The sequence below is a fragment of the Molossus molossus genome, unplaced genomic scaffold (assembly GCF_014108415.1).
Source record: "Molossus molossus isolate mMolMol1 unplaced genomic scaffold, mMolMol1.p scaffold_m16_p_8, whole genome shotgun sequence".
NCBI classification, from domain to species: Eukaryota; Metazoa; Chordata; class Mammalia; order Chiroptera; family Molossidae; genus Molossus; species Molossus molossus.
Window position 1 is genome coordinate 74134436 of NW_023425402.1, and position 12705 is coordinate 74147140.

The following is a 12705-nucleotide window of genomic DNA, read 5'->3' on the forward strand; positions in this document are numbered from 1 at the left end:
TTTACTAACATCAGTGGTCTTGTGGTTTCTTTTCTGTAGTTACAGATATGGTAGTGAGCCCTCGAGCAAGCCTTCCACCCGTGGCAACTCTCTAATTGACCTTTATTAAAATACTGCTCGAAAAGAATCATGACAGCACCATTACTGCTGTCAACAATGTGAGTGACCTCGAGCACATCGCTTATTTGGAAACATCTGAGTTCCCAACTTTTAGATAAAGGGGTCACAGTGATTCTAAACTGGGGAGATACTGCCCCCAAGGGGCACTTGTAAATGTGTAGAAGCTTTTTTTTTAGTAGTCAGAGCCCAGCTCTATTCTGCAGAGAATATGGGGCATTCCTGCAGGATGAAGGAGTGTTTCACCCAAATTGCCAGTAGCAGCCTGGATTATCTCTAACGTCCTTTCGGACAGTTGGTGATAGCAAGTGGCTGTGTATTCATCAATCACTTGACCACCCATCACTGGCCACCTACTGCATGCTGGGCACCACGCTTCTCTACCTGCAGTGTCTCAGAAATCCTAACAGTCTCGCCAGCAAATAGAACGTGGCTTTTTTTGTTGTTGTTGTTAGCTCAACCCATTAAGGGAATAGATCCCAGAGCTTATCATATGCTTTGGGACTTTCAATGACACTGAGAACTCACTTCAGTCCTCCCCAAAGGTTGGATGATGGCCTAGTTTGCCTTCAGTAATTCAAGAATGGAGGTCTTCAGCTCTGAAGACCAAAGGCTTCTAGCCAGATAATGAAATCCCAACTGTGGAGTATGTAGCTAAATATTTCCACTGTTGATCCAATCATTTCTAATTTTTAAAACAAAACACCAACTGTTTTATGCCCAGTGAACAGTTTTCACTAGCAAACTGAAATTTCCTAGTGTTCTTGAATGACATTTGAAGCCAGTTATAAAACCTGCCTTAGAGCATTTTACCACATCAAGTAGGGTCATTAATTTGCTAATTAACTATGCAGTGAGCAACCCGGTGCTATTATAGTACAGTCCCAGCAGCCACCTCCCTCCCACACAGCCCCTCCGGAGTACTGTCACCTCCCGGCTCAGCCCCCAGTGTTAAATTACTGTTCACAAGGCCCTTCCATCACCTAATCTCACAGCAGCCCCGGGGACAGCTGACATTCTGATTGCTTGTTTCATTTTGCAAAGACCAAAGCACAGAGGAGCATGAGGATCTGCCCAGGTCACAAAAAGCTTTAGGAGCAGAGGGGATTCTGAGAGCTGCTTACAATGCCGAAAAACCATTCTGACAGTCAGGGGTGCTTCGCAAATACAGTAGTCCCCCCTTATTCATGGGGGAGATGTCCCAAGAACCCCAGTGGATGCCTGAAACCGATGATAGTACCGAACCCTGTGTATACCATGTTTTTTACTATATATACATACCTATGATAAAGTTTAATTTATAAATTAAGCACAGTAAGAGATTAAGAACAATAACTAATAATAAAATAGAACAATTATAACAATGTAAGTAAAATAAGAGTTATTTGAACACAAGCAATGTGGTACCATGACAACCGATTTGAAAACTGAGCCGGTTACTAAGTGATGAAATGTATACAACATAGATACGTTAGACAAAGGGATGATTCACACCCTGGGTTACTCGGAGCGGGAAGCAGTTTAAACCTTCTGAATTGTTTATTTCTGGAATTTTCATGCAATTTTTTCAGACCGTGGTTGAGTGTGGATAACTAAAACCAGGGAAAGTGAAACATAACTAAAACGATGGAAAAGGGAGGTGAACTGCTGTATACAAACATTTTTCAGCCTTTAATGAATCTTGGAGACTATTTTGATGTTCTGATCATTAAAAAGTCTTACATGTATTTGTTCAATAACTACTATTAGATACATTTTATGAGCCCAACAGGGTTTGGGTACTAAGAATATATTCCTGCTCTCATGGACCTCTGAACAAGAGGGGAAGGCAGACATTATGCCAGTAATTCCACTAATTATTATTGCCATGGACACTTATCTCATCTAGGTGGTGGAAGTGAGAGAGGGCGGCATGAGGACGTTTGGGAGACGTTTAAAAGATGGGGTTGGCAGAACTGGGTGATCAATAGACTATAGAGTAAGAGAGAGGGTACTAGGGGTCACTGTTCTGTATCTGGTTGTGGGGCAGCAGAGCCACTTGTTGAGGATTCTAGCGGAGGATTGTGCTGGACAATGCAACAAGATCACCAGTTTCTCATTTGGTAAGTGGAGATTGAAGTCCAGTGGGACATACGTTTGTCTAGTGGAGACTCTGCTTTGCCTGGAGTATCAAAGGCCACTGCATCTTACCAGGGTGTAGGAGAAACAACTAGTGCTTGGAGCCCAGGGCGTGTTTGGAAACAGGATGATAGACTGGTGTCAAGCCCAAGTAATTTACAAAATGCTTTCACGTGTATTATCTCTGAGCTTCACAATGATCTTCGGGGAAAGTCAGTAGGCGTTTCTTCTACTAACAGGAAATCGAGGTGTCCTGAGTTCATGATTTGCCCAAGGTTGCACTGCCACCGAGGACCTAGCACTCATGTTCAGGCATCTGGCCTCTGGCACAGGGGTCTTCTCATTTCACCACGTTACCTCTTGGCACGATTGGGGAGAATTCATCAACTCTTGGGGCTGTCAGTCGGAATCTCACTATTTGTGCAAAATATATAAGAAAATGAAATCAAAGTTATTTTTTCTAAACTCTGTTCAAACTTCTCGCTCTTATTATTATGTTTTCAACAGTGCTTTAGTTACTTGTGAACCTCCAAGATTAATCTATTTAGAGCAACTTTTTTCTTTTAAGAGTGAAATTTCAAGGACAGGTTAAAGTAACTTTTGCTGGTTGTGGGAAGACAATTGTCTGGGAGAAATTAAGTTAAACTTTTGTGTAAATTCTAATAATTTATAAACATTATAAGACCTCTGCCCCCTTACCTCCCATTCCCAGATCTATTCCTAAAGTGGTGGGAGCATCTAACGTGGCTCAGTGTGTTCTCCCAACATACGCGGTGTTTCTGGGGCCCAGGGCACTGAGAAATCTGGGAAGCCAGGCTGCCCTGGAAGACAGGGGCAGGTGAATCACTCCTACCAGCCTATCTTACCCATTCGCCTTCTCCCCTTGTCTTCTTGGAGATGTTTAAGTAAAGCTAATTTGAGTTTGTTTCTGCATCTGTTTTAAATGCTTCAGTCCTGGCTCTACACAAAACCTCAGGTTCAGGGGAAATAGACTTTCTACAGAGCTAAGTTATGTTTCTTGACTACATGAAAAGCTTCCCCCTGACCTCCTCCTGTTTTTTACCTTCCTGCTAATAGCTCCTGGACTGTTTTGTGATCCCGGTAGTGATTTTACTCTCCTGGTTCTTCCTGCTGATCCGGTACAAGGCTGTGCATTTCATCGGCATCGTCGTCTGCATCCTGGGGATGGGCTGCATGGTGGGAGCCGACGTGCTTGTGGGAAGGCATCAAGGAGCAGGTGAGTCTTCCTGGGTTCGCCAGGGTACCTGCTTCTTTGGATGAGGCCAAGGCCAGTCATGGAATGTTCATTGTTGGGTGTAGAAGAGGAACCTGGCCCTCCCACCGTCTGGGCCTTACTCCTACTTGCTTCCCCACACCTAGACAGTGGCACATAGGACGTACTTAATATGTTTCTTGAGTAAACAAAGGAAGCAACACATGGGCTTTATGCTCTTTCTACAAGACTTCAGAAACTTTCAGACTGTGTTGAAAGGTGGGAGTCAGGACCCACTTTGAGGGTGTTTTGGAGGCCAGAACTATCAGGTCCAGAATGGCTGGTTAGAGATGGTGTCTGTGGGTCAGTCCACTGAGAACCACTGGTGTCTTCCCCAACCCTCCCACCTACCATCCCCAACTCTTTCTTTCCCAAGTCAGAGCAAGACGGAGCTTCCAAACTACTAGGTGAAGGTTGATAGATAGGCCTAAGGGAGATTTCAAGTTTGAAGACTAAGATTAGGAATACTTGATATTTTATGCAGGAGAGCTAAATTTCATCTCCTCATGCATGGTTTTTGTCTGGTTTTGTTGTTGTTGTTGTTTTGGAGGAAGGGTTTTGGTAACAACCTTGGTAATTACCTTGTACACCTATAATGTAGAGCTTCAAGATTTCCTCATCAATGATTATTAATCTTCTGGGGAGCCCAGATCCAAGACGCTCCCCAGAGACGGAGAGAGGGCTCCTGCGCCCAAGGCACTGACACTGCTTGGAGCCTGTGCAGTGGTGTATAATGTGGGAAAGGCGCAGACAACTTATGTCCTGATTCTGTGCTTGTCACAGGGACTGGTCCCCCCTTAGGAAGCTTCCATGCCTTTGTGCTCACCTGAAAGGAGATGTTTTTTGAAGTCTGTCAGTAAAGTCAGTGGGTCTATTAGTGAATTCCCTCTTTGCCACCTTACTCCAACAGTATGGACCTCCTCTGAGGACCACCCCTGCGTTTACTGAGGCATGGAGGAAGGACATGCAATAAAGGTGGCTCCTGAGACGGTTATTGGTGTTGGAGTGTGCAAAACAGATTCAATAAAGCCAAAGACATACTTCTCTATGACATTCCTCAGAAAACTTATGGATATAAAAGGCAAAATTAGAAAGTAATAAGATTAAGATAAAACTCAATTAAAATAGGTTCTTATTATAAATATTTTGCTCCTCAAAATATTTCTTTTCTGCCATAATACATTTATTGCATCTTATAGTTCATTTATCAAAGATGTTAGATACCCATAACAACATTTTTTCTCACTATTAGACATAATTTTGTATTTATTTCAAGGAAGAGAAAAGATTTTTAGGGAGCTAGGTAATTAAATACAATCAAGTAAAAGTGACGGTTTTATTGGTACCAGATACTTTCCCATGCTTTATCTAATTTAATCCTCCTAATTATGCAAAAAATAAGTATTTTATTCTCATTTTTACTGATGAAGAAATCAAGGCTCAGGGAGGTAACTCGTGCAGGCACACGCCAGTATAAAAGCCGTGGCCTGGTTGTGAAATCCAGCCAGTACTCTTTCTCCCACACCACTTAATATTTATTTTTCCGTAACTGGCTCTCGTAAGAAATGTACAGCTGTTCCATTATTGTAAATCAGGGTGAATGACTGTCCCAGATTTCCCAGATTAGTTGGGTTTCCCCAGCCACTTGGTGCCAAAACCAAGGGAGTCCCAGCTAAATGAGGCAAGTTAGTCACATTTAATACTCAAAAATATTCAGTGTGATGGGTTCATTTTCATAAACTGGATTCATAGCTTTTCAACACACCCGAATAGTATAATTCACCGTTTAATTCTTGATCTAGTGGTAAGTAGTGATTTTGAATAATCTTTTCTTTTCTCCTCCCACTGTCTTGTAGACACAGATATCCCTCCAAACAGGGTGTTGTTAATACTTGAACAAAATGTCTAACAAGGAAAACCAATTTTTGCAAAGCACTTATGACGGGGTTGATAAAACCAAGAAATGGTCTTAGATGAGAAATGGTTAACCTAAAGAGACAGGTAGCTAGCTGCTCAAAGGGAGTGGCCAACTCACTGTTTTTAACCAGCATTCATGAACACTTAGTGAGTGCCGGATGATATGCTAAGCATTTTACAGTGTCTTGCATTCTCTTATTTACATTACTTCACTGTCTCCTCACAATAACCTAAGTTTAGAATAAGGAAAATTAAGTGCAGAAAGGCTCCATCGCTTGCCCAGTGCTCCACAGTGAGCAAGAGTCAGAGACGTGATTAGAACCCGTGTCTACCTGGACTGAAAGCTGTTGCCACTCAAAATCTTCACCATAGGGTGTACTAGGACCTTTTCAGTCAGCTCAGTTCATTTAAACACTTACTGAGAACAGGATCCGTGTTAGGGATCACATAGACTATAAAGCTAAATCAGTCCCAACCCAGGCCCCTCCCCCTCCTGTGTAAAAAAACAGGGGCAGAAGGGACAACACACAAGTTAACAAATAACAGATACGGGGCAGAATGCAGTGGTGACATGTGAAGGTACAATGGTGTAAAATTCAGAGGAAGGAGAGAAGTCAGTGGGTTGAATGGACTTAAATTTTTGAATGTGTTCATTTACCCTACATTTGCACAACAGTATCACTTGTAGTTTTGTACATGCATAAATGACAGATTTGCTGGGTATAATATAATTTTCCCAGTGAATTTTGTACCGAAACTGGAACCACCGTGTTAGGTATCTACTGCATTAACAGTGCATAACACCTGGAGTAACGTGATTTCCAGTAAACTAGATACAAATTGTAGATGCAAAATCTTGGTTTTATACTTTCTTACACTTATATCAAATACTTCATTATAGAATACGGTTGTATAAAGTCATGTCCTGGTTAATTGAATTATATTTAATCAACAGAATTTTTACATATGCTATATGTATATATATGCATTTTTATTTATTTATTTTTATCCTCACTCGAGGACATTTTCTTATTTTTTGTTCAGATAGAGTGGGAGGGAGAGAGAGGAAGCAGGAGAGAGAGAGAGAAACATCAACGTGAAAGGGACACATCGAGTGGTTGCCACCTGCATGACCCAACCAGGACCAGGGACAAATTGCAACCGAGGTACATGCCCTTAGTGGGAATTGAACCCAGGTCTCTCTGGACCGCAGGCCAATGCTCTAACCACTGAGCAAAACTGGCCAGGGCTATATGCATTTTAAATGATTTAAAAACTGATCAGCACAGTGACTAGTGCAATGTTAATAAATAATATTTAATCCTTTTGTCACTGATAACTAGAAAATACTTTTGAACATGTAGTTACACAGAATTATATTATTATTAACAATAATTATCACTGCATTGGTGAAAGCTCAAAGTACTGGAGGCAGAGTTCCCGTAGTTGAAGGCCAGTTGGGGAAAAGGCCATAGCTATACAAATGCAGAGTTTGGGAAAGATTGCTGAGGCTGCTCCTGGAAACAGTGATCTCTTCTTAGGACTTCTAAAAGGTAGGCTGATATTCCCCTAATTTCTATTATAATACTTCATAATAATTTGGCTTTCCTGAATCAATTCATATAAAATTAAAATCTTTTTTTTAAGGCCACTGACTTTATTGATTTAAAAACTTTATATAAACAGTGACTGTTCTGCCCCAAGAGAAGCCAAATGGCATAAAGCAGACTGGAGAGGAGAGTGGGGTGAGGGAAGGGGCCAGAAATCCACTCAGAAAGCTGATGGTTATCGGCCTGACACTGGCAGGGGAAGGAGAAGGGAGGCGCAGGCAAGAGCGAGAATTCCAAAAATGCTGAAGTGGGGGTGGAGGGGACTTTCCCAAGCCCTGGAGGACATCGGAGGTGAGTAAACAGCAACCGTTTCCCTTGTAAAGGACGAGGGAGCAGCCCCCACTCAGCTGCAAACTCTGGAGGCTCAAGGCTGGTGCTGGGATGGGGGCTCCCCAGACAGCCTCACAAGGAGCATGGCACCACTCTCGAAGGCACCCCGAGCAGTCCCGGGGCTGCTTGGCATTGGCCCCACCTGTGTCCTTTAGCCGGTCCCAGAAGAAGTCTTCATCTTTCTTTAGCACCAGATGCTGCCAAGGACCACCAAAGGCTTGGTAAACCCGTTTCCTTCAGCTTCTTGCCCCATATGTCATCAATCCCTGCCAGGCTCCACACTGGCTTTTCCCCATGGGCTCTGCCAGGAAGTCTCGGTGTTTTTGGGAGGTTGTCATCTTGATCAGGATTGATAGGCGCAGGCCAGACCTTGCACACCAGCGCCCCGGCCCTGCCTGACACACACCTCTAACATTAATCTCATTAACCAAGAATTCGATGAAGTTGCACCTCCCCACTTCACTAATACAACGTAGCCGACATTCACAATAATAGCTCGCATCGTCACAGGATTCTGAAAAGGCTTCTGAATGAAAAGTGACCAAGTCATGGTCACTATACTTTTATCATTTTAGTAATGCTTACTTTTTATTTTATGAGTTATTCCTCAAACAAACTACTTAAAATTAAGTTTTGTCATTATTTTCTAGTTGACACATAAAAAAGATTAATCAGCTTGCTGAAGATAACACTGTTTGGCACAGCAACCTCAGTTTCCCCAGAAGATGCACCCAGAGGCCTCCCACAGGTCTGGTTTCTTGTTGGGGCCTCATGTGCTCCCCATGACCCCAGGGAGGATTCCCAGCCCTTGCGAATCCAGATTCTCAGCTCCATTCCCTGGAGGGTGACTCCAACAAGCTCTCCTGGCTTTCAGGGTCTCTTCTCCTTTCTCTCCAATCTTTCGAGAGTGGGAAGTTGCCTTAGAGTGAATATATAACCTCCCAAGGTGAACACAGTGGCAGGAATGAAGAGGTCTTTCCCCAAGCCCAGACCAGATTCTTTTATGTGAATCCACTTCTAGAAAAGTCTCAGTACTCCCAGATGAACAGTAAGAATACAGTTCTAGAGTTTTAGATTGTTCCAGCTAATCTGGGAATCCAAGGCTACTCAAGTTGAGCCTCTCCCTGAGCATCATGCTGGAGAGAGTACCCGTCCCATTCCGCACCATTCCTGTTCCAGAGCAGCACAGTCGCCAAGGTCCTGGGCACTTACCTGTGCAGGACAGAGCTGGAGACCCCTTGGTACGAGTCCTCCAGGGCGGTCGCCCCCAATGCTGAGTCTCCTCTCCTTCCCTGACTTCCCATTTCCTGCTGTGGAAATGACAGGTACTAGCTGGGCACATCATTTATTAAAAATTGGTCATAAACTGAAACAAACCACAGCTGAGTTGAAAACAAATAGATATTTTTATGAAAAAAAATGTCAATGTCAGTGAATTACACATATTCTCACTGTTATATTATTTACTTTCAGGAAGTGAAAAACTTCAACCCATAATCCCTTTCAGTCTCATTTTCTAAGCAGGGACAGACACATTTTTCTTGTGGTCAAAAGAGAGTCTCAACTGCTTCTGTTACAGCTTCTCTCCCTGTAGAGCAGAGGGCGGAGACTTAGACTGCTTCTGTTTGTTCCTCACCATGTTCACTAAACTGCTGGAAAAAACCCTGCAGCAAATATAACATGCGCATGTATTAGCATATATTCATAGACATATTCCTGGGTGAAAGCATGGGCTTTGTGGAGACCGTGCCATCTTGAAGAAATTGGTCCCTTCCTTAAGTAAAACTCCTGGCTGCCCATAAACAAACTTGACTAAATCTCAGTTGGCAAGTTACAGAGCTTCTGCAAACATGTCAGAATAGAATAGCCATTGGGGAGCTGATTTTGATGGTGCTAAGTCCTTGTTAGGAAAATTTTAATGAAGCTTCCTCTGTTTTTGTTGTTGTTGTTGTTCCTAGGGGAAAATAAACTGGTAGGGGACCTTCTGGTCTTAGGAGGAGCCACACTCTACGGTATCTCTAATGTCTGGGAAGAATACATCATCCGAACCTTGAGCCGAGTGGAATTCCTGGGAATGATCGGACTCTTTGGGGCATTTTTCAGTGGAATTCAATTGTGAGTAAAAATAACAAGGAACTCAGACAGTAGAGACTCTTAGGGCTTATGCTTAACAATTTTTTTTCTTTGGCATAGGGATGGTCACTTTATTTTCTAAAAATCAAAGCTAAGAACCTGTTACCAACTTCCCACATGAGATCTGAAAACGTAATATCTTTATTAGTAAGTTTCTTCCAATCTAAACAAGTTTGTTATAAGTTATTAGAAAAACATTTAATGAACTTTGAAGATAATTTACAAGAAACCTTTAGAAGTGCATTGATTCTCCCAAACCAGCCAGTTGGGTTTTACTTAGAGAAATAGAAAAACTAAGTGTAAATGCCATGATCTGATGCACTTCCCCAAAGGGACATTCTGTTTCCTGGGACAACTGCCACAAGAAAACTTACAGTTTAAACTTGCCCTTTTATACATGTGTTCTTTTAGTGCCCATGGATGTGCATGAGTGAATCATATTTCAAATTCATCTCTTAGAAATTTAGTGTTTCCATTTTCCTTAAAAAGGTGAAGATATAACGCAGGCACTCACAAAGCCTCAAAAAATAAAAAACACCAATTTTGCAATAATTCTGGCATTGGTACACATAAGCCATCACGGTCTTGTGCCTCGCAAGTTGTTGTGAGAATAGGTGTCAAACAAAGTTTAATTTTTCATCAAGAAAGACCATATATTTGAGTTTCACAAAAGAGATGAATAAACGTATGACCTCGTTTAATTTCACCAAATCTGTTTTCCCAAAGCAAGCGATTCTGGTTTCACCAAATCACCTTCCACAAAGCAAGTACCTTGTAATTATATTGGTTCAGTCTGAAATTCTTCCGGGAAGATATCTTGGCATCATCCCCTCAGTCATGTTTTGCAGATGAGCAGTTTCCAACAATCCTCCCAACTTCAGTGCCCTCAGCTAGAAGTAGAAAGCTCTAAAGCACACGAGGCATGGAGATGGGCGGACTCTCGAGGATTTATTTTGGGTTCATTTTGAAAGCATGATGGCATTTTAGAGCTTCTAAATTTTGTGCTTTAGGTGTGTGAGAGGAAAAGAAATTACCTAGTTCGACTAGTCAGAACCAATATTTTGTAGATGAATGGCTCATTTTATGGATTATTATTCCTGAATCCAAAAAATATATTCAGGGATCTAGTGCTCATTTGCTTCACTTACAGTCCATCAGAGCCAACTGGGCCCTTCAGATGCACTGCTACCAAAATAATGGAAGTGGCATGTGGGTGAGTTTGGCCAATGGGGTACACTGAGGGCACACTGAAAGCAAACAGCGCTGGTGGAGGGTGCCAACCTCACCTTCTAGAGCAGTGGTTCTCCGTGTGCTTCCCTGACCAGCAGCCCCGGTGTTCCACCAGAACTCCTCACACATGCACATCCACGGTCCCCTTTCAGACCTACGGAATCAGACTCTCTAGGAATGGGACCCATGAAACCATTTCAGCATGCTCTCCAGGTGACTGTTCTGCACGTTTAAACTTGAGAATCACTGCCCCAGACAATGTTCAGTCAGAAAATTGATTAAACCTACAAGCCCAGAAATTTTCCGAACCTCGCCGTTTACTCTTCAGGAAGCATGTGAGCAAGGAGAAACAAAGGCTGTAGGCAGACTGCTTGGGTTTGTGGCTCGGTGGGAGGTTGGAGCACCACCATGGCCCCTGCACACTCTCACGCTGCTGGCCACACCTGACCAGACGCTTCAGGATAAACCTCCGTCTGCCTAATCAGACTTGCCTCTGCGTGGCCCAGAGGTAGTTTTGAAGCCCAATTGGTTGCTGCATGATTTGTATAAATCTGGTAAGTGAAAAGAAGGAGGATGCGTCACAATCTTGCTCATTGATCTACTTTCTTTCCATTTGCAGGGCTATCATGGAGCACAAGGAGCTGCTAAAGGTGCCCTGGGATTGGCAAATAGGTAAGGGGTTTGCTCGCCGAGGAAGTTGTTTTTAGGGAACCTGAGAAATATGTTTGAAGACTAATGTGGATGGGGGCGAGGCATGAACAATGAAAGGATTTAGAATGCAGGGGACAAAAGAACACGAAATCCCTTGTCATTTTAGGAATTCTTACACAATATAAAAGACTGAGCTGTATGATTCATAATGCTTCCTAATTGAGCTTTGGCCCATAATCATCATCGAGATGTCATTAGTGGAGACGCAGAAATATGTTAGGAGGTTAAAGACCAACCAGGAAGAAAGAGTGCCCTGAGGCAGTGGTGAGCCGTAAATGACAGCAATTTACTCACCGAGACACACACAACTGCTGTGATCATCAGAAAGCGGCACTTTGGTAAAGGGGCAAAGGGAACTTAACAAAAAAACATAAAAGAAAAACAATGTAATGGACATTCTGAGCCCATGAAAACCTCCTCACAAGGGAGCCTTTTGCACATAAGGAATAGTTAATTGATCTCCGAATGGACTTGGTGAAAAATACCAGAGACAATTTGAGCTGGTTAGTCATCCAGGGCAACTCAGATTCCACTTCTTTCTAAAATCACTTTTCTCTAAAAAAAAAATAGGACAAGAACTGGAGATCCCAGGTGATGTTCTAATGAGCACACAGAGAGCTTCAGGAGGGACTGCCATTTAAAACCCTCAGCCCCCTCAGTGGTGATACCAAGACACCTGAGTTCCAGCAATGAACACAGCGCTTGGCTTGTGGGGATGCTTGGAAGTTGTGTGCACAATGAATGAGGGTGAAAATACCCATGGTCCCCCATTCCGAAGATGGCTGTTTGAGTCATCTGCAGTATACATGAGCTTTGATGAAATTAACAGCCTAAGTCAAATTCTGTTTCCATGAGCAAGGACATAGACTTCCCTGCGCCCCCTCACCTGCCCTCGGCCCCAGGGCAGCCAAGGCCACGTGCTGCTGAGATAACTCCCTCTGAGGACATGCTGCAAACTACAGAATAATCTCCCAGGGGATTAGCTCTAGTGACTTCAAGGGCCGACCAGCCCTGTGTCTGTCGGAGTCCTGCCATTTACTTTCTCCCGAGCTTTGTTATAGAATATCACAATTAAATGGAAATCAATAGAGAGGGGGTGATGGGGGCAGGGGGTGAGGAGGGCATCCTGGAAGGAAACCAGCTGCAGGTTACAGACATATTTGCCTTTGTGACTCTCAGCTCCAGGAAACCATGTCACCCGTACTCGGTAATATTCCACACGCAGTGGTCCATGAGTATACATTCATTTATATTAACAGTAATAGC

At 43.1% G+C, this 12705-nt stretch overlaps 1 protein-coding gene and 1 pseudogene across 1 annotated transcript in view; one reads left to right on the forward strand and one right to left on the reverse strand.

The window, feature by feature from the left end:
• SLC35F1 (solute carrier family 35 member F1) overlaps positions 1-12705 on the forward strand; it is a 382926-nt gene that overhangs the window by 322850 nt on the left and 47371 nt on the right. The window contains exons 4-6 of the mRNA XM_036248565.1: positions 3313-3472; positions 9324-9480; positions 11348-11400. Coding sequence (XP_036104458.1) covers positions 3313-3472; positions 9324-9480; positions 11348-11400 — 370 coding nt within the window. The remainder of the gene's footprint in view (positions 1-3312; positions 3473-9323; positions 9481-11347; positions 11401-12705) is intronic.
• LOC118621256 lies at positions 5630-7703 on the reverse strand (annotated as a pseudogene).